General features: G+C 42.7%; 3 protein-coding genes and 1 pseudogene across 3 annotated transcripts; all 4 read right to left on the bottom strand.

The window, feature by feature from the left end:
- Positions 1–3079: 3079 nt before the first annotated feature.
- LOC146969778 (uncharacterized) lies at positions 3080–5055 on the bottom strand. Its single transcript, XM_085805363.1, has 4 exons — positions 4884–5055; positions 3600–3923; positions 3210–3392; positions 3080–3120 (listed from the first exon to the last, which is right to left on the bottom strand). The coding sequence occupies exons 1-4, from the start codon at positions 5053–5055 to the stop codon at positions 3095–3097; spliced, it is 705 nt and encodes a 234-aa protein (XP_085661489.1). The 3' UTR covers positions 3080–3094.
- Positions 5056–7334: 2279 nt separating this feature from the next.
- On the bottom strand, positions 7335–15613 carry LOC146969777 (uncharacterized; annotated as a pseudogene).
- Positions 15614–16148: 535 nt separating this feature from the next.
- Positions 16149–18106, bottom strand: LOC146969776 (uncharacterized). Its single transcript, XM_085805345.1, has 2 exons — positions 17808–18106; positions 16149–17436 (listed from the first exon to the last, which is right to left on the bottom strand). Exons 1-2 carry the CDS (start codon positions 17977–17979, stop codon positions 16469–16471), a joined length of 1140 nt encoding a protein of 379 aa, XP_085661471.1. The 5' UTR covers positions 17980–18106; the 3' UTR covers positions 16149–16468.
- A 232-nt stretch (positions 18107–18338) lies between these two features.
- Positions 18339–21232, bottom strand: LOC146969775 (uncharacterized). Its single transcript, XM_085804531.1, has 3 exons — positions 21061–21232; positions 19673–20443; positions 18339–19420 (listed from the first exon to the last, which is right to left on the bottom strand). The coding sequence occupies exons 1-3, from the start codon at positions 21230–21232 to the stop codon at positions 19161–19163; spliced, it is 1203 nt and encodes a 400-aa protein (XP_085660657.1). The 3' UTR covers positions 18339–19160.

Raw genomic sequence — 21232 nt, 5'->3', positions numbered from 1 at the left:
ACATTGTACAATTACAGATTCAGCGCGTTTAACGTAAAACTCCACACTGGGATTCGATCCCAGACTGGTGCATAGTCCTTGCTCACGGTGCAAGCTGCTCTACCAGGTGAGCTATACCTATTATACCTTGACAGCTACACCGAGCTGTGAAGGCTTTCACCTCTGAGCCAGATGCAGAGCGGGGCGGGAGCTTGTAGCACTAGTGCCCTCCCCTGGAGCTGTGACGCCGGGTTCACACCGGACGCCGAAGCGCCGCGAATAGCCGCGGAGCGGAGTCCGCTTCCATTCGGCGCCCTCGTTAACTGGTGTTGTAGTTCAGACTAGACGCGGAGCGTCGCGGTCCTCTGCGGTCGGCTCGCGCCGTGGAGCGCCGGTTTCGGCGTCTGCTCTATTTTGTGCGCGAGCCGCGGCCGACCGCGTCAATTCTGGCAGGAAGTCACACAAAGAAACACGAGAGAATCCGGTCAATTTTCAAAATAAAAGCGATTTTCAAAATAAAATACCGCGATTGACAAATGCGACCGTATTTATATTTGTCAGACTCAACAGAGAACAAGAGAGATGAAAACACACACACACAGGATAGGGAGACACGCAGTGGGCTGGCTGCAGGGAGGAGGAGGGGGGGTCAAAACACACAAACAAACAGGGAAAGAGAGAGAGAAAGAGAGAGGCAGAGACGAGTTGTTGTAAAGTGAAGGAGGACGTGAAATTAATCTTGGAAGTGAAGTACAGGGAGTTGTTTGACCCACAGCACACGGTGTTATAATTATATGAGGTTATTTACTTATCCATGATGTAAAAAACACAGCTCTGAATGTGAGTAAACAACAGCTGAGGAGCAGAGGCGCTCGCGACCGCCGCGGAGAAATCAGCGTCTGGTGTGAACTGGAGGGACGCGGCTCGCGCGCGATTTCCGCGGCCGCTCCGCGTCGCGGCGCTTCGGCGTCCAGTGTGAACCAGGCGTGACACCCTCAACTCCAGTCTTCCTGAAACTGCCAGTTTGAGTCTGCCATTGGTTCACAGCAGTTTGAAGGCAGAAAAACTCTGAAATGCAATTTTGCACTTCCTTCTCTGCTGATAAGTGCTCTAACACAAGAAAAATGCCACAGGAACATGTGAAAAGCTCAAAAAACACGATTTTCACGGGAGTGGGTCTTTAAGGTTGAAGAAGTTGTTCCCCCGGTGGTCCTGACCTGCTACAATCATGACAACAACATAGACCAGTGGTTCCCAACCTTTTTCTCAAGGGACCCATATTTTTACCATTGAAAACTTTGGTGACCCCCCTCCCCCCCGATGTAAAATAAAATAAAATAAGGAATATCATAACTTCTTTTACATCAGTAATTTAATAACAGCATGGAACAAACAATCAGGAGAACCTGTGTATGATTACAACATATTTCTCCAGAACTTGTACTTTTAAAAATATGATTGTGTTTTTAAAAGTACAAGTTCTGAAGAATATGTTGTAATTTTACACAGATTTTTTCTCACTGTTCCATGCAGTTTTTCAAATTCATTGTGACTGATATTGCCCTGCTGTATTATGTATGTAATGTTTTAAAACTGTTGATATTCAATCATCTATTGATATAGGCCTATAATTTATTTGTCTATCTATTTAAATACACAAATAAATGTTTAATGTGGCCCTTGAATTTAGTTGATTTTGTCACATGAATTAAATGCTTAGCCTACTCATTTATTTAACATTTTAATTACATAAAAATTATTAAACCCTTTAAAATCAAGAGGGCTTCGCGACCTCCCCTGGATCTTTGGCGCCCCCCTTGGGGGGTCCCGCCCCCCAGGTTGGGAACCACTGACATAGACGACAGGGTCTCTGCTCCTGGTTTTACCAACAGGGTCTGGCTGCAGAAAAAGTGGTCAATAATGGACAAACACTGGGCTTAAAGCAGAAGTAAGTGGTCCGGTCGTTTTCGCTAATGCTGCGTTCCAGGCAGGCTTTTGAAATCGTAAATTACAGCTTCAAGTCACAATTTACGACTTTGTAGCGTTCCAGGCAACCCACTCGTGTTTTTCCGACCTGTTTTACCGGTGAAAGTCACTATAACGGCCACTCGTAACTTCCGACCGGTGAACTCGTACCAGATCGAACTGGTATGACTTCACGGTCGGAAAAATACGAGTTTCCTTGAACGCACCATAACAGTCCTCGTCCCTACGTCGCCACATTCACGGCGTCCCTTGGCTGCACACACAGCCCTGCATGCCGTTCTCTCTCCTCATTGGATAAAAACTGTAGGATACGATAAATGTTTTCTCCTCGGCTCAGAGCAGAGCAGAGGGACTGACAGACCCGTGTTTCAGACCAAACACTCTATGTAAGTGATTGCTGTCGGAAGATATAACTATTTAAGACTTATATTAACACAAATATATCACTTACTTCTGCTTTAAAGTTTCAACACTGTAGCATGTACTGTTGATTTTGTAGGTATTTTTTAAAGTTTTTAAATTTGAACGCTTATTGGTGTTACATGTAATTGTCTAATATCAACATCCATCTTCCTATTACAAAATGGGGATACATTATTTTCTCCATTTTGTTTGTGCAGGTTTTATCTATCTACCTACTGAAGGCCAATTGGACACTTGGTGTTCTGGTCAATTTAATGGTTTGGTTTGGTGGTGGGAAGAAGTGTGTGCTTTATTAGTTTGTGCCGGGACTGATGACATACCTGCTTCTCACCTGTGTGGTTTTTAATAAACCTACTTAATACTGATTGTTCACTACAAATGTTCCCTACAGGTGTTACAGACTTATAGTTTTTCACCTTCATGTCTTTTTTTATGGGCCGCAGATTGGTACAGATAACTGAATTTTTCCCCACATATATCACAAGAATAAGGCTTCTCACTTGTGTGGATTCTTGTATGCCTATTCAAATCTGACCGGTCAGTAAACTTTCTCCCACAGGTGTTGCAGGTGAACGGCTTCTCACCTGTGTGGATTCTTGTATGCCTATTCAAATCTGACCGGTCAGTAAACTTTTTCCCACAGGTGTTGCAGGTGAACGGCTTTTCACCTGTGTGGATTCTTGTATGCCTATTCAAAGAAGACCGGTCAGTAAACTTTTTCCCACAGGTGTTGCAGGTGAACGGCTTCTCACCTGTGTGGATTCTTGTATGCCTAATCAAATGTGACTGGTGAGTAAACTTTTTCCGACAGGTTTTGCAGGTGTATGGCTTCTCACCTGTGTGAGTTCTCATATGACTCACCAAGCTTTCTTCACGGATAAAATCTTTGTCACATATTTCACAAAAAAAAGGCCTCTCACCTGTGTGGATTCTTGTATGCCTAAGCAAATCTGACCGTTCAGTAAACTTTTTCCCACAGGTGTTGCAGGTGAACGGCTTCTCACCTGTGTGGATTTTTGTATGCCTATTCAAATGTGACTTGTGAGTAAACTTTTTCCGACAGGTTTTGCAGGTGTATGGCTTCTCACTGGGGTGCATTCTCCGATGGATGTTTAAGTTTATTTGATGCATAAAACCTTTCCCACATTTTACACACAAATAAGGTCCTTCACCTGCGTGACTACGTACACCGTCACTGTCACTTGTGCGACGTCTCTTCTTTGGTTGTGTCTCTACATTTCCAGGTGGTTCTGGGTCTACATGTCCACTTCCTTCCTGATGTTGGCTCTCAGCTACAGCAGAGCTGTGAGAGAGGAGCTGCTGGTCACTGGTTGGTTCTGGTTCTCTGTGGTCACTTCCCTCATGAGTAGGAGTCAACATAAAGGTGTCAGTCTCCTGCTTCAGTAGCAGCTGCTCTCCCTCCTGACTGCTGCAGACCTCCTCCTCTTCCTCTTTAATCTGTGGAGGCTCTGGCTCCTCCTGCTCCAGACTGGAGAGAACAAACTCCTCCTGACAGACATGTTGCTGTAGATACTCTGGAACTACAAGGAGACATGAGAATTAGATCATCATGGATGATGGTGCTATTTATTTATTATTAGTATTTGGTGTTGTTTAGTTTGGTATTTAGTTTAGTTAGTATTTAGTTTTGATTATTCTGATTTAATTTATTTGATGTCATTAGTCGCCCTTTGTAACTATCGACGCACGCTGACGGTTTAAAAGGCTTTACGCGTGCCAGTATGTAAGTGTATAGGTGTAGCAGGTGTAGCCTAAGTGCCTGAGCCTGAACAGAGATCGCCACCTACTGGCACAAAATGTGTACAACACTATAAAACAAAGAAAATTACCAATTTGGCTCCTACGGTCATTATTAGATTAGAACTCTGGAACAACAAGGAGACGTGAGAATTAGACCATAATGGAAAAACTCTGATCCAGGTTCGGCCCTTTGTCCTAAAGCAACTCACTCATAAACTTGTCCAAATCCTATGTTGGAGCTATTCATTTATTGTTAGTATTTAGTATTTTGTTTTGATTATTCTGAATCAATTTATTTGATTTCATTATGATTAGATTTCTGCCAGTATTCTGTTTGTTTGTTATTGTCTAGATGTGTTCACGTTTATTTGTGTTTTGTTTCATGTGGCCCCGTTAAGGGCGCTGGAGAGGAACTGAGAAATTTTCTTTGTCCTTTGTTTGCTCATTTTCTTGCCAAACCCCCTTTTTTTTGTTGAAATTGGACATCTGTATCAATCAATCAGGCTTTATTTGTAAAGCACGTTTCATGCCCACAGCAGCTCAAAGTGCTTTACATGATAAAAACAAGGAACTTAAGAGACAACATCTAAGGTTTTCCCCACCCGCTTACAGTACATGGATGTCATGGCCCATGGTGCAGCAGTGGCCCTTTGATTTTTGTTATGACTTGAAACTTTTCTTCGGACAAGTTGAGTCACATCACTGTGTTAGTTAGTCCTTCTGGTTATACAGACCTGTCCTGTGGAGCTTTATCTCTGGTTTTAGGACGATATCCAGCAGTCTGCGCTGACGATCGATCTCCTCCTCGTACTCGACGACAGTTTGTTTAAAGACTCTGAATATTTCTTCAGCAGCAGCAGTTAGTCGCTCGGTGACAAACTCTCTCAGAGACTCAACTGAAGACATCGTTGCTTCATCCACACTGAAATATTTCTCTGAGATACGACCACAGCGACCGTCTTCAAGCTGACTCAGACACACTGATAACCATGCAGATAACGCTGCTAGCGCGTAGTCTTTGTTTACTTCCGCTGGGTGTCACACCAGTGAGGTTCCGGTGGGGAACGTGAAATAGTTTTCTTTCCGTCTTATTTTTCTTTCCGTCTCTTGCGTCGGCCGTGATGACCAAAGTGGAATTATAACATTTAATGATACTATTTCATTATAATTTCATAAGTAATATTATTCAACAAAGTTGAGACAACACAATCCCGTTAACATATTGAATTAAAAATATTTGGCTGGTAAACATACCTAGTATCACAAAATGAAGGAATCTAAGGACTTGATTTATTCAGGTGTTCAGTGTGGATAATGATTTAATTCCATTCTTTCTTCAAGTAAAATTTTACTCAACACCCACCACATTAATACAGTGAATTAAAATTTTTGTCTGTTGAACCATATGTTTACCACAAAATTAAGCACTAGAGTCAGTTAATGACTTTTTTAACCCAGAAGTTCACAGCGTGTACATGCAATCTAGGGTGTCTGGATCCATCACATTAAACTCAAAAGTAAAACAAGGATTTTTCCAAACCTCTTCAAGTTGTCTGTGAACTCCCAATAAAGTGTGAAATCTAAAGAGTTGTAACACCGAGACGGACGACTGATCTTGCAAGTGCGGTTTTCAGCCAGTGGGGGGGGTGAGCGCATTGGCCTAGACCCCATTCACTTCATAACAGGTCACTCAACCATCAGTGACTCTGAGCCACAATAATTACAGCCCAAATCCTGCATAGTTCTGCTTTAACAAGGAAGTTCTGTTCATAGATTGTGGTGTATGTGCAACATGTGGGAACAGAGTAAGTGATGTGTCAGTCAGTGAACAGTAGAAAAAGAGAAACCAACGAAGGAGCGAGCCATTTCCGGCCGAGCATATGCTTTTTTTCCCTCTCCGGAGCTCCCCCACAGTTCTGGTAGGCACATGTCACTGTCGTAAAAAAAAAAAAAAAAAAACTCGCCGCCGCCACCTCCTCCACCCCCCCTACACGTGCTTGTGTTTACTGCTGTTTGCTAAGCCCTGCTAACACCGAGCTAACGCTAACACGGCGCTAATGCTAACACGGAGCTAATGCTAACACCGAGCTAACGCTATGCTAACACGGAGCTAATGCTAACACGGCGCTAACGCTAATACAGCCACACACAGGCACAAAGACACAGACATACACACACAGGAATAAAGGTTCCAAAACGCGAAGGTGTGTGTGTGTGTGTCATGATGTATTATCTTATAAAAGACCCATGGTGTGTGTATCTGTGTTAGCATTAGCTCCCTGTTAGCCACAAGCTGAACTTCATCAGTAAACATTTCATGTTTCCATGGTTTCCTCCGACTTTCCGAACTCAAACCAATCACGATTCGTGACATGCATGACGTCATATGCGTTCTTATCTCGTACTGCCGTAAAGCAGTTTCTCGCGATACTTCTATCCATTGACGAGATTTGTAACACCGAGACGGACGACTGATCTTGCAAGTGCGGTTTTCAGCCAGTGGGGGGGGTGAGCGCATTGGCCTAGACCCCATTCACTTCATAACAGTCACTCAACCATCACAGTGACTCTGAGCCACAATAATTACAGCCCAAATCCTGCATAGTTCTGCTTTAACAGGGTTTCACCAGTCCTCAGAGAGGACAACATTATCTCCTTCTTCAGTCTCATACCTTCTGGATTCAATAGTTTTTCAAAAGAACACAACAGGACGACTGAGTGTGAATAAAGACCTTTATTAACAACAATACAAACTTCATAGTAAATGCAAAGTCTAATAAACATAAAGATGAAAGTAAGAATAAAAATACATATGATGAGAAGAACAGGAAAGTGTCATATTTGGATGCTTAAAGGGACAAGGAGGAGTTTCTATTTGGTTATAAAAAAGTCTGACGTTAATGTGGATGAATCTCCGCTACCCACACTTGTTAATGGGCCCATTTTCGATTAATCTATCGTTTTGTCTCTATCGTTATTTTGTTATTGTTAGTGGTGGTGGAAATGCTGGTCGAACCGACCAGCGTTTCCTTACTTTCGGTTTTGCAACTAGTCATGAGAATAACGCAACTGAATCGCCATTTATGGTCGGAACTACGACGGTATGTGAACCTCTTTGAACCTCTGACTTTAATTCTTGATGAATGAAAACATGAGTCTGTCTTGCGCCGGTCAAAGGATTTCATGGTGCGTGCGGAGGCTCATAAATGTAGTGTGAAAATGATCGCTTTTCCAAAACTCCTCGTTGTCCCTTTAACTCTGCTGATGATGAACCCCTTTGTTTGTGGCTGATGACAGCAAAGCTTCTCACCTGTGGATTCTAATAAACCTGCTTGAAACTGATTGGTCATTACATTTTTTCCCTACAGGTGTTGCAGGTTTATGGATTCTCACCTGTGTGTGTTTTCATATGTGCTGAGGACTGGTAAGAATATCTGAATTTTCCCCCACATATTTCACAAGGATAAGGCTACTTACCTATATGGGTTCTTCTGTGCTTATTGAGGGCCGATAGCTGAATAAACGTTTTCCCACAGGTGTCGCAGGTGTACGGCCTCTCACCTGTGTGGATTCTTCTGTGCCTATTGAAAGCCGAGTTGTCAATAAACCTTTTCCCACAAGTGGTGCAGGTGTACGGCCTCTCACCTGTGTGAATTCTCTTATGCTTGTTCAAGTCTGCTATGTTGCTCCATTTTTTCCCACAAGTGTCGCAGGTATATGGCTTCTCACCTGTGTGGATTATTCTGTGTGTCATCAGGTGTGTACTGGTTATGAACCTTTTCCCACATGTTTCACAAGAATAAGGCCTCTCACCTGTGTGGATTATTGTATGCCGATTCAATTCTGTCTGGCCAGTAAACTTTTTCCCACACGTGTTGCAGGTGTACGGTCTCTCACCTGTGTGGATTCTTCTGTGAGTCGTCAGGTTTGAACTCATTGTGAACGTTTTCCCACATGTTTCACAAGAATAAGGCCTCTCACCTGTGTGAGTTCTCATATGGACCATCAAGGTGTGTTTACGGGTAAAATCTTTGTCACACATTTCACAAGAAAAAGGCCTCTCACCTGTGTGGATGTACTTATGCTTAGTCAAATACTTCTTTTTGGTGAAATTTTTCCCACAAGTGTTGCAGGTGTACGGCTCCTCCCCTGTGTGTGTTCTCATGTGGTCACTCTGGTGTTTTTTCAGTTTAGACTCACACTTAAAGTCTTTTCCAGAAGTGTCACGTTTAAGAGTCTTATTACCTTTCTTAGTGTCACAGTGACTCTTTGTTGTAGGAGAGTTGTGTACATTGTCACTGTCACTTGTGTTTGTGCGACGTCTCTTCTGTGGTTGTGTCTGTACATTTCCAGGTGGTTCTGGGTCTACATGTCCACTTCTTTCCTGATGTTGGCTCTCAGCTACAGCAGAGCTGTGAGAGAGGAGCTGCTGGTCACTGGTTGGTTCTGGTTCTCTGTGGTCACTTCCCTCATGAGTAGGAGTCAACATAAAGGTGTCAGTCTCCTGCTTCAGTAGCAGCTGCTCTCCCTCCTGACTGCTGCAGACCTCCTCCTCTTCCTCTTTCATCTGTGGAGGCTCTGGCTCCTCCTGCTCCAGACTGGAGAGAACAAACTCCTCCTCCTCCTCCTCCTTACAGACATGTTGATGTGAGAGCTCTGGAACAAAGAGGAGACATCAGACAGAGGTGAGTCCTATGATGATGGAAAAAAAAAAGAAATGATTTGGACAGCTCAGATCATCAGCTGTTATTAGTTTAGTGTCAATGATGTGATGCAACCCAATGTTAATGCTAATGTGTATTTTTTTCCCCCATAAATATCTGACTACAGGAAAGTAATTCTGGACTCAAATGTAGAATAAATGTAATTCGCTTTTTGCAATACAGCACTGTGTCTCTTAACAAGTTTTTACATGATTTCCCCACATTATTTAGAAGAAAAGTGGTGTGTTAGGATACATGTCATGCTCATTGTTGCTAAAATCCATTAAAAGTTTTATAGTAACAGAGCAAAAGTCAATTTCAATGTAACACTTTCAGAAAACAGGATGTTTTTCATAAGTGCACTTAAATTCAGGTGCACTGAAGGTGGGTCAAATTTTTAATTTCACTCTCTTGTGGTTACACCATTTGACATTTTCAGGGACATTCAGTCTAACTTCTGTTAAAAAGTTTTGAATGTCATGAAACCAACATGAATACAAAATCAGGGATGTGATTGGCCAAGGACAAAAAAGCAGGAAATTAGACGGACCGATAGCGTGACACGGTAACAGTGCAGCCATTACACACAATGACATAATTTTGACACTTTATATGAAAAGTATATACGCAAACAGAAAACAATTAATTTAAGGAGGAAAAAACCTCAAAAACAGCATGTCAAACAATAGGTGCAGATATTATTACAGTGTGTGTGTGTGTGTGTGTGTGTGTGTGTATGTTGTGAACATCACACACACACACTGTGACATAATCTTCATTATTTTGATCATTCAAAATGTGTCAGAGAGCGACAGAGACAAGAGAGAGAGCCAGTGGTAGCAGGTGGAATTCACTTGATATTGAACTTATTGGTATTTAAAAGGAAAACAAACATGCAGTACTTAGCTCCATTTTAATTTTAAAGGTATATTGTGTAAGAATTACTCCCATCTAGCGTTGCGCTTGTAGATTGCAAGCAACTCAGTCGTATTTTTCATGCTGCATTCACGTGAAATCGGTTAGATGGCAGACGGACAACAGCCGCTGCAAGTAACGGCTTACACAAGCCTTTATGTAAACTAGTGGCCAGTCAGCACGAGGCAAAACAATACACATGACAATATGTTGTCATGGCGATGTTGTATTGTTTACCTGACCTACGTTTTAAATGACATCTGGTTTGTTACCGACTGCCGTTTTTCCGACTGCACTTGAATGCAGCATACACGTACAGTCCTCACAGTCCTCACTGCGTTACCGCGGTGACTTTTCACAGACCGCACCTCCACCTGAGCCGACAGCTCCGGTGTCTCCGCTGAGTTTCCGTGGTTTCCTACCGTCATGCTGCCACTGAACGTAAAAACATGGCGACACCACATGGCAGCCAGCACCGAGCTTACCCGCTCAATGTAGATATGAATTATATGAACGGCTAATTCAGAGCTGAAAGGAACACTTCAGTTTGTTGATGGGGGTAATTATTAATGAATGAAAAGTGTACTTTTGAATGAAATAATCGGATGGGGAAAAAAGTTCTAATATTTTTGTCTAATGTCTAATATATTTTGTAGCTGTTTAAGTAAATTTAAAAAAAGAAAAGAAAGCAGATTCAGTACTGACTGAGGTTCCTATCATTGTAATGGCAAGAATGGCTGGAGTGTATGAAACTTAAACTGAACTCAGAACTGGTCTAGTGGGGAGCTGTGGCTGGAGAGCCCCCTTTACAGCAGGTCACACACACACACACACACACACACACACACTTCTGTTCCTCGGCTCTCTGGTCTTTTGGGCTCCTAATAAGGGCGCATGGATGGCCCAACCCGTCCGGACACGCTGGTTCGAGCCGGGTTTGTGCCGGGAATATGACTCTGTGAGGCCGGGGTTTTTTTTTTTCCTTTTTTTTTTTTAACGGGTTCAGACAGAGAATTAATGCTCGTGTGGTGGAAAATTGCTATGATTCCTTGTAATGAGTAGTAACGTAGTCTTTGTAGTAGTAGTAGTAAAACCTTGTTTGTACTCCTGTTAACTCCATTAGTGGAGATATTTGGGTACTGACCATAATAAACCGGGAACAGAGGAAGGACACTAGGATGTCCCACGTACAACCTTGTTTACTAATTGCTCTAGGTTATACCTACAGAGAAACCAACAACGGGGGTAGACATTTGTTGAGTAACACATCTGTTGGATTGTTTTATTGTCTAACCAGAGTCATAAAGTGGGTTATAAGAAGGGACTGCAACCTCTGTTCTTGGGGCACTACTCTGAACTGCTATCAGCTGTGTAGTTCTGTGTTCTGTTCCCTTCTCTAGAGAATAAACTTGGGTGCATGCTACCACTCCAGTCTTGTTCTTTAACTCACAACCGGCAGAATCAAGATTTCCGCGACACTCGGCATAAATGTAAACACACTAACGTCAGTGCGTCACGTGCAGCACCACGCCGCTCCAACAAACACTACCGCGGCAAAGAAAACAAACAAAAAAACAAAAACTAGCGCATCTACGTCTTCTTGTTACGTTACTGCTCAATGGTCGGGTCAATATCAACACCTATGGCTGTGTGGGTTAAATGGTGGATAATTTAACCCATAATACGCGGCTTCACAGAATCCGATCTTTTTCTTAATCGTTTTGAAAAAAATCTCCGTAAACACGGCATCGTTTTCAGAAATATCTGCGTCCACACGATCACCTGAAAACGACCCAAAACGCTGTAGTACCTACATACTGCAGGCGTGTGTGTGGAGTGTGTGTGGCGCCGCAGCGCTGCCTGCATCACATAAACACTTAAAACAGCTGAAGAAGACGGGAAGTCCCCGCTGTAATTCAATAGAAGAAGTTCCCCGCTGTATTCAAACTCAAACATGGGATTAAATGTTGACAGGGAGTCGTGTCAGAGTAAATATTACGATCAGTGATGATTAAACAGACGTGATTCAGCTGCAGCGTCTGAGCGACGCGACGTTAGTTGGCCGTTGTTGTTACGTCCATAGACTGTCAGTGTGCAGCTGCTGCTGCAGCGGTGTGTGTGTGTCTCAGGTTACAGGTAGAGCAGCGGGGGGCATGACATCATCGTTTCAGAAAAAAGCCGTATTGGCCGTCCAGACGAAAACGCTGGGGCGGCGTTTTCAAATTTTCCCACTCTGGGACCCGTTTTCAAAAAATACAGTTTTCACCCCCTGAAAACGCCGGATTCGTGTGGACGCGAGGCCAATCCGATAAAGTATTTATCCGGATTCGAAAAAAACGGATTCGTCTGGACGGGGCCTTATTCAAATCTTAGACAAGTCCAAGACTGTAAAGACTTTTTTTTTACCTGTCTGGGTGTCACTGTTAGAGCTGTGAGGGAGGAGCTGCTGGTCACTGGTTGGTTCTGGTTCTCTGTGGTCGCTTCCCTCATGAGTAGGAGTCAACATAGAGGTGTCAGTCTCCTGCTTCAGTAGCAGCTGCTCTCCCCCCTGACTGCTGCAGACCTCCTCCTCTTCCTCTTTAATCTGTGGAGGCTCTGGCTCCTCCTGGTCCAGACTGGGGAGAACAAAATCCTCCTCCTGACAGACATGTTGCTGTGGGAGCTCTGGAACAACAAAGAGACATGAGAATTAGACCATTATGGATGATGGAGCTATTTATGTATTTATTGTTAGTATTTAGTGTTGTTTAGTTTAGTTTAGTTAGTATTTAGTTTTGATTATTCTGACTTAATTCATTTGATGTCATTATGATTTCTGTTAGTTCAGGTGTTTTCTTTGTGTTTTGTTTTGTTTGGCCACGTTAAGGGCACTGGAGATTATACGTATCACGTAGGAATTTTCTTTGTTCTTAGGTTACTCGCTTTTCTGGTCAAACAAATCACGTTTTTTGTTGAAATTGGACATTTAATTGAACATTATGTTTTTCCTATCCAAGTACACCACAACCCATGGTGAAGCAGTGGCTCTTAAATTTTTATGATTTTAAGTTTGATTTGAAACTTTTATTTGTTTGACAAATGACTACTACAATGGACAAACTGTGACCTAGGTTTGGTCTTATTTTGTCCTAAAGCAACACACTCAGAACAAACTTGTCCAAACATTAAATTAAAAAAAAGTTGAACAGACAACACTGACTGTGGCCATTAACAGTCAGGATCCTACATGAGTCACATCACCTCCTTTTGGAGATCTTCTAGGTCTGTCCTACTGGGAGGAGACTACAGGACAGACCCTGAACTCATTAGCCGTGTTTCCACTGCAGGAGTTCCTGGTAAAGGGAGGGGGTAGGAACTTCTACAGGAAGCGTCCTCTCACTCTGCCCTCTCAGTGGCCGTGTCTCCACTGCAGAGTAGGACCCCGCGGCAACATCATGAGTTTCGATCGCCGCTTAAATCGCTGTGCGACAGTTTCGACCGTGACGTCACCCAGGCAGGTCACAAGCACATGCACAAAAATCATAACAACAACGAAGACAGATGGAAGGAGCTGAGGCGGTAGGCGCGTTTCTGGTTTGTGTGTTTATGCACATGGCGGTTGATTGTAATCCTGCTTGAGTGTTTTTTTTTGTTGTTTTTTTACTTTTCACGGCATTGTTTTGCGGCGTGATGGATCCCCAGTGTGTCGAGATGCGCTGATATTTTCATTTTGCCGCGATGACTCAAACCCCCTCCGAATCTCCTCGGTGCTGTAGACTGCAATCAATGTCTGCACCTCATCGTGAGTCCATTTGTCGTATATCTTCCTGCTGTTTTCTTGTTGTTTACAGCGGTGTCTGCTAGGCTAATGCTCCCCTTCTGCTCCCCCTTTTAAAAATGCTGGTTGTTTTGGTGCTTTCTGGTAGCGTCAGAGCCTGCTCTAGCTTTAGCCAATCAGCGCCGGGTTAACCTCGAGCTCCACCCAGGAGCTTTTCAGGGCCGAACGTAGGTACTCCGTTGGCCCCCGTAAAAGTTCCTGTAAATGGCCGTGGGGGAGGTTCCTGCAGTGGAAACACGCACCGACGGGGCCGGCCCCATAAAATTACCCCGAAGTTCCTGCAATGGAAACGCGCCTATTGTAAGGATTATCCCATCTGGAAAGGGAATGCTTAGGGGCCCCCCAGGAGGAGATTTTGTTACCAGGGAGAGCGATGTCTAGGAACTTCTACTTAGTCTGCTGCCACCATGACCCCACCCCAGGTAAGTGATAGATGATGGATGGAGGGAACAAAGTAGAGGAGGGACTACTTTGATTGGCCAAGGACAAAAAAGCAGGAAATTAGACGGACCCATAGCGCGACACGGCAACAGTGCAGCCATTACACACAATGACATAATTTTGACACTTTATATGAAAAGCATTATATACGCAAACAGAAAACAATTAATTTAAGGAGAAAAAACCTCAAAAACAGCATGTCAAACAATAGGTGCAGATATTATCTATAATGTCTCGCTGCAGCCTGTAGGACATGGCCAGGTGCTGTCACGTGACCTTATTCCTCCACTTGCCACACCCACAAATTCAAAGTTTTAGTGTATTTTGGCCCTTTTGATACCATGGCGAAGCGGTTTACATTTTCGCCTGCAGTGTGGTGAATCTGAGTTCGATCCCCGCTGGTTTCACTTTCCGAAAAAATATTATTAATTAGTTTTTTAATTTATATTCTGAGTTTCCTACCTTTTATTTGACTTTATTTTACAGGATAGCCCCTTGAGATGTGCCATCTCATTTTCGAGGGGGTCCATATACCTGGACAGACAGTTCATAGATCATAAGTTATTGTGGCTGAATTTGTCTTAATTTATGTTAGGCTTTGTAAAAAAAATGCAATTTAGGCTATTGTCTTATACGTTGTTCTTTGGCAATATCTGGAATTTTTCCATTGCTATTATATTTTTGTGTATTTGATTAGGCTTACATTTACGCACTGATCATTAAACAAACAAATCAGAGGTTACTCAGCAGTTTAGTAGCTTTTTCACCAAGTACTTTCTACTCTTACTCAAGTAATTGTTTGAATGACTACTTTTTACTTTTACTTGAGTAACATTATTCTAAAGTAACTAGGCTCTTATTTGAGTACAATTTTTGGCTACTCTACCCACCTCTGATTATTCTAAAGTATCTTACTTGAGTACAATTTTTGGCTACTCTACCCACCTCTGATTTTAATGTCTAAAACTCCGAATTTCCGGAAAAATCACATGCCTGCAAACCACAAGCAGCACACCAAGCAAACAAAGAGCTGTGTGTGTAAAACTGAACAGGAAACAGGAGAAAACACTAAAGGTTGAAGAAGTTGTTCCCCCCGTGGTCCCGTTTGCCCTAAAGCAACTCAATCAGTTCAACAAAAGAAAATCAATATTGTGACCCCACCCCAGGGTAAGTGATATGATGAATGGAGGGAACAAGTCGAGGAGAGACAGCAAGAGCAAAACAAACCACAAGCAGCACACCAAGCAAACAAAGAGCTGTGTGTAAAACTGAACAGGAAACAGGAGAAAACACTAAAGGTTGAAGAAGTTGGTCCTGACCTGCTACAATCATGACAACAACAAAGACTAGGCTATAGTGTCTCTGCTCCTGGTTTTACTGACCTGTCCTGTGGAGCTTTATCTCTGGTTTTAGGACGATATCCAGCAGTCTGCGCTGACGATCGATCTCCTCCTCGTACTCGACGACAGTTTGTTTAAAGACTCTGAATATTTCTTCAGCAGCAGCAGTTAGTCGCTCGGTGACAAACTCTCTCAGAGACTCAACTGAAGACATCGTTGCTTCATCCACACTGAAATATTTCTCTGAGATACGACCACACCGACCGTCTTCAAGCTGACTCCACAGACACACTGAACGCTGCTTGCGAGCTGTCGTTGTATGTCTATGGTTGTATACTTCCGCTGGGTGTCACACTGTAAAGTTCCGGTGGGGAACGTAAATCCGCCTCAAAGTTTCGATGGCTCTCAGAAGCAAAACGTTTCTGTCTATGTATTGTAAATCTAGTATGACAGACAAAAATCACCCAGGCTAGCGAATGTGGAATAACAAGTTTCATGATACATACACTCTAATTTTTAAAATACAAATGTATTCAACAAAAGTGATATAATCAGCACGGCCAAGTCTGGTAGCCAGTAGTGTCAGTATGTTTAGTTCAATGAAGCATTAGAGTCAGAAATGACTTGTTATATTTACCTGTGTTCAGTGTGTATAATGCAGTATGGGTAGGCAAGAACAGATGGATCAAAACTGAAATACAAGAACACTGTAGCATGTACTGTTGATTTTGTCGGTATTTTTTAAAAAGTTTTTAAATTTAAACGCTTATTGTTAGAAAAAAAAACAAAACAAAACAAAAAAACATTTGGTGTTACATGTAACTGTCTAATATCAACATCCATCTTTCTGTTACAAAATGGGGATAAATTATTTTCTCAATTTTGTTTACGCAGGTTTTATATACCTACTGAAGGCCAATAGGACACTTGGTGTTCTGGTCAATTTAATGGTTTGGTTTGGTAACTCTGTATGTGCTATGATGAACTTCTTTATTAATTTGTGCCATGGCTGATGACATACCTGCTTCTCACCTGTGTGGTTTTTAATAAACCTACTTAATACTGATTGTTCACTACAAATGTTCCCTACAGGTGTTGCAGACTTATAGTTTTTCACCTTCATGTGTTTTTTTATGGGCCACAGATTGGTACAGATAACTGAATTTTTCCCCACATATATCACAAGAATAAGGCTTCTCCCGTGTGTGGATTCTTGTATGCCTATTCAAATGTGACTGGTAAGTAAACTTTTTCCTACAGGTGTTGCAGGTGTACGGCTTCTCACCTGTGTGGGTTCTCATGTGTAACACCAGTCCCACTCGATGGGTAAAACCTTTTCCACATTTTACACATAAATGAGGCTTCTCACCTGTGTGGGTTCTTCTGTGAGTCAACAGGTTTGTACTGGTTGCGAACCTTTTCCCACATGTTTCACAAGAATAAGGCCTCTCACCTGTGTGGGTTCTCATATGATTCACCAAGTGCGTTTTATTGGTAAAACCTTTGTCACACATTTCACAAGAAAAAGGTTTCTCACCTGTGTGGATTCTTGTATGCCTAACCAGATCTGCCTTGCTGGTAAACTTTGTCCCACAGGAGTTACAAGTGTGTGGCTTCTCACCTGTGTGCGTTCTCCTATGGATGTCTACATTTATTTGATGCAAAAAACCTTTCCCACATTCTACATACAAATAAGGTCTCTCTCCTGTGTGACTGCGTACACTGTCACTTCTGTGACGTCTCTTCTGTGGTTGTGTCTCTACATTTCCAGGTGGTTCTGGGTCTACATGTCCACTTCCTTCCTGATGTTGGCTCTCAGCTACAGCAGAGCTGTGAGAGAGGAGCTGCTGGTCACTGGTTGGTTCTGGTTCTCTGTGGTCACTTCCCTCATGAGTAGGAGTCAACATAAAGGTGTCAGTCTCCTGCTTCAGTAGCAGCTGCTCTCCCTCCTGACTGCTGCAGACCTCCTCCTCTTCCTCTTTCATCTGTGGAGGCTCTGGCTCCTCCTGGTCCAGACTGGAGAGAACAAACTCCTCCTCCTCCTCCTTACAGACATGTTGCTGTGGGAGCTCTGGAACAAAGAGGAGACAAGAGAAATAGGTGATCATGGAAAACTCAGGTCTGGGTTTGGTCTCATTTGCCCTAAAGCAACTCAATCAATTCAACAAAAGAAAATCAATGAACAAAGTATAAAACACAACAGTAGAACGTACTGATGATGATGATGATGATGATGATGGGGGGGGGGGGGGGGGTGTTAAACAACCACTCTACCGGTGTTTTTTAAGTCCCCCAGGGGTCAAACAGCACACCGAGCAAACAAAGAGCTGTGTGTAAAACTGAACAGGAAACAGGAGAAACACTAAAGGTTGAAGAAGTTATTCCCCCCCGGTGGTCCTGACCTGCTCCAATCATGACAACAACAATCCTGGTTTTACAGACCTGTCCTGTGGAGCTTTATCTCTGGTTTTAGGACGATATCCAGCAGTCTGCGCTGACGATCGATCTCCTCCTCGTACTCGACGACAGTTTGTTTAAAGACTCTGAATATTTCTTCAGCAGCAGCAGTTAGTCGCTCGGTGACAAACTCTCTCAGAGACTCAACTGAAGACATCGTTGCTTCATCCACACTGAAATATTTCTCTGAGATACGACCACACCGACCGTCTTCAAGCTGACTCCACACAGACACACGGATAACGCTGTTGGCGCGCTGTCGTGGTTTACTTCCGCTGGGTGTCACACTGTGAAGATCCGATGGGGAACGTCAATTATTTTTTCTTTCCGCCTCAAAGTTTCAGTGGCTCTCAGAAGCAAACCGGAAAATGTCACTGTCTATGTATTGTAAATCTAGGTATGACAGACAAAAACTATCACCCCTATGACCAAAGTGGAAAAATAATATTTCATGATATGTACATCTCATTTTTTAAATACAAATTTATTCAGCAAAGTGATCAACACTTCCAAGTCGTGAATTAAATAATAGTATTTGGCTGGTATACATTAGTATTAGTATGTTTAATTCAATGAAGCATTAGAGTCAGAAATGACTTGTTTTATTTAGGTGTTCAGTGTCTATGATGGAGTCTGGGTAATGGATAAGATCAAAACTGAAATACAAGAAATCATTGGCTTACTAGGGTATATCAAGAGGAAATGCTAGATCCTCTGAGACTGACCACTATAACGGGGGCGAGCAAGATCATAAAAAAATAAAATATTTAAGTAATTTAATTGTTAAGACAGATCATTGGTCCTCAGAAAGGAAGTTATTTGATTACTTTGTTGAATATTGTCATTAATCTCATATCTTAAGCTCAAAAGAACACAACAGGACAACCAAGTGTGACTAAAGAGATTAATTAACTACAACACTGACTACAGAGTAAAGGCAACATCAAAATTCAATCATAATACAAGTGGTTTAATGATTAACCAGCAAAACAAACATTTCATAAAAGTAGTTGTCACTAAGTGTGGACTAGACAGTGATTCTTTGATTAGAAGGACAATGACATTTTAGAGGTCATGCAATGTTGTGAGGATTCATTCTTAAAAAACAACAAAAAACATTTGGTGTTACAGGTAACTGTCTAATATCAACATCCATCTTTCTATTACAAAAGGGGGATAAATTATTTTCTCCATTTTAGGTTTTATCTATCTACCTACTGAAGGCCAATTGGACACTTGGTGTTCTGGTCAATTTAATGGTTTGGTTTGGTGGTGGGAAGGAAATAAAAGAGTCATTTTGAATCTGTAACTCTGTATGTGCTATGATGAACTTCTTTATTAGTTTGTGCCATGTGTTTTTTTATGGGCCACAGATTGGTACAGATAACTGAATTTTTCCCCACATATATCACAAGAATAAGGCTTCTCACCTGTGTGGATTCTTGTATGCTTATTCAAATCTGAATGGAAAGTAAACTTTTTCCCACAGGTGTTGCAGGTGTATGGCTTTTCACCTGTGTGGATTCTTGTATGCTTATTCAAATCTGAATGGAAAGTAAACTTTTTCCCACAGGTGTTGCAGGTGTATGGCTTTTCACCTGTGTGGATTCTTGTATGCTTAATCAAACTTGAATGGAGAGTAAACTTTTTCCCACAGGTGTTGCAGGTGTACGGCTTTTCACCTGTGTGGATTCTTGTATGCCTATTCAAATATGACTGGTCAGTAAACTTTTTCCCACAGGTGTTGCAGGTGAACGGCTTCTCACCTGTGTGGATTCTTGTATGCGTAATCAAATGTGACCGTTGAGCAAACTTTTTCCTACAGGTGTTGCAGGTGTATGGCTTCTCACCTGTGTGGGTTCTCATGTGCACCACCAGTCCCAATCGACGGGTAAAACCTTTTCCACATTTTCCACATAAATGAGGCTTCTCACCTGTGTGGGTTCTTCTGTGAGTCGTCAGGTGTGCATTGCGTGTGAACCTTTCCCCACACATTTCACAAGAAAAAGGCCTCACACCTGTGTGGATTCTTGTATGCCTAACCAGATCTGTCTTGCTGTTTAACTTTGTCCCACAAGTGTTACAGTTGTATGGCTTCTCACCTGTGTGTGTTCTCCTATGGATGTCTAAATTTATTTGATTCATAAAACCTTTCCCACATTTCACACACAAATAAGGTCTCTCTCCTGTGTGACTACGTACACTGTCACTTGTGTGACGTCTCTTCTGTGGTTGTGTCTCTACATTTCCAGGTGGTTCTGGGTCAACATGTCCACTTCCTTCCTGATGTTGGCTCTCAGCTACAGCAGAGCTGTGAGAGAGAAGCTGCTGGTCACTGGTTGGTTCTGGTTCTCTGTGGTCACTTCCCTCATGAGTAGGAGTCAACATAAAGGTGTCAGTCTCCTGCTTCAGTAGCAGCTGCTCTCCCTCCTGACTGCTGCAGACCTCCTCCTCTTCCTCTTTAATCTGTGGAGGCTCTGGCTCCTCCTGCTCCAGACTGGAGAGAACAAACTCCTCCTCTTCTTCTTTCATCTGTGGAGGCTCTGGCTCCTCCTGGTCCAGACTGGAGAGAACAAACTCCTCCTCCTCCTCCTCCTTACAGTCAAGTGGCTGTGGGAGCTCTGGAATAACAAGGAGACATGGGAATTAAATCATCATGTTATCTAGGTTTGTTTTTATTTTGTCCGAAAGCAACTCACTCATAACAAACTTTTCCAAACATTAAATAAAAAAGGTTAGTTAACAAACAACACTGACTGTGGCCTTTAATTGTGAACAGAGTCTGTGGAGGCTCTGGCTCCTCCTGCTCCAGACTGGAGAGAACAAACTCCTCCTCCTCCTCCTTACAGACATGTTGCTGTGGGAGCTCTGGAACAAAGAGGAGACAAGAGAAATAGGTGATCATGGAAAACTCAGGTCTGGGTTTGGTCTCATTTGCCCTAAAGCAACTCAATCAATTCAACAAAAGAAAATCAATAAACAAAGTATAAAACACTACAGTAGAACGTACTGATGATGATGATGGGGGAGGGGGGGTTTGAACAACCACTCTACCGGTGTTTTGTAAGTCCCCCAGGGGTCAAACAGCACACCGAGCAAACAAAGAGCTGTGTGTAAAACTGAACAGGAAACAGGAGAAACACTAAAGGGTGAAGAAGTTGTTCCCCCGGTGGTCCTGACCTGCTACAATCATGACAACAAAAAAGACTAAAGTGCCTCTACTCCTGGTTTTACAGACCTGTCCTGTGGAGCTTTATCTCTGGTTTTAGGACGATATCCAGCAGTCTGCGCTGACGATCGATCTCCTCCTCGTACTCGACGACAGTTTGTTTAAAGACTCTGAATATTTCTTCAGCAGCAGCAGTTAGTCGCTCGGTGACAAACTCTCTCAGAGACTCAACTGAAGACAT

This window comes from Trachurus japonicus, chromosome 17 (genome assembly GCF_045865225.1).
Source record: "Trachurus japonicus isolate A0001 chromosome 17, Traja_1.0".
Lineage (NCBI taxonomy): Eukaryota > Metazoa > Chordata > Actinopteri > Carangiformes > Carangidae > Trachurus > Trachurus japonicus.
This window is presented reverse-complemented; position numbering and strand designations above follow the sequence as displayed.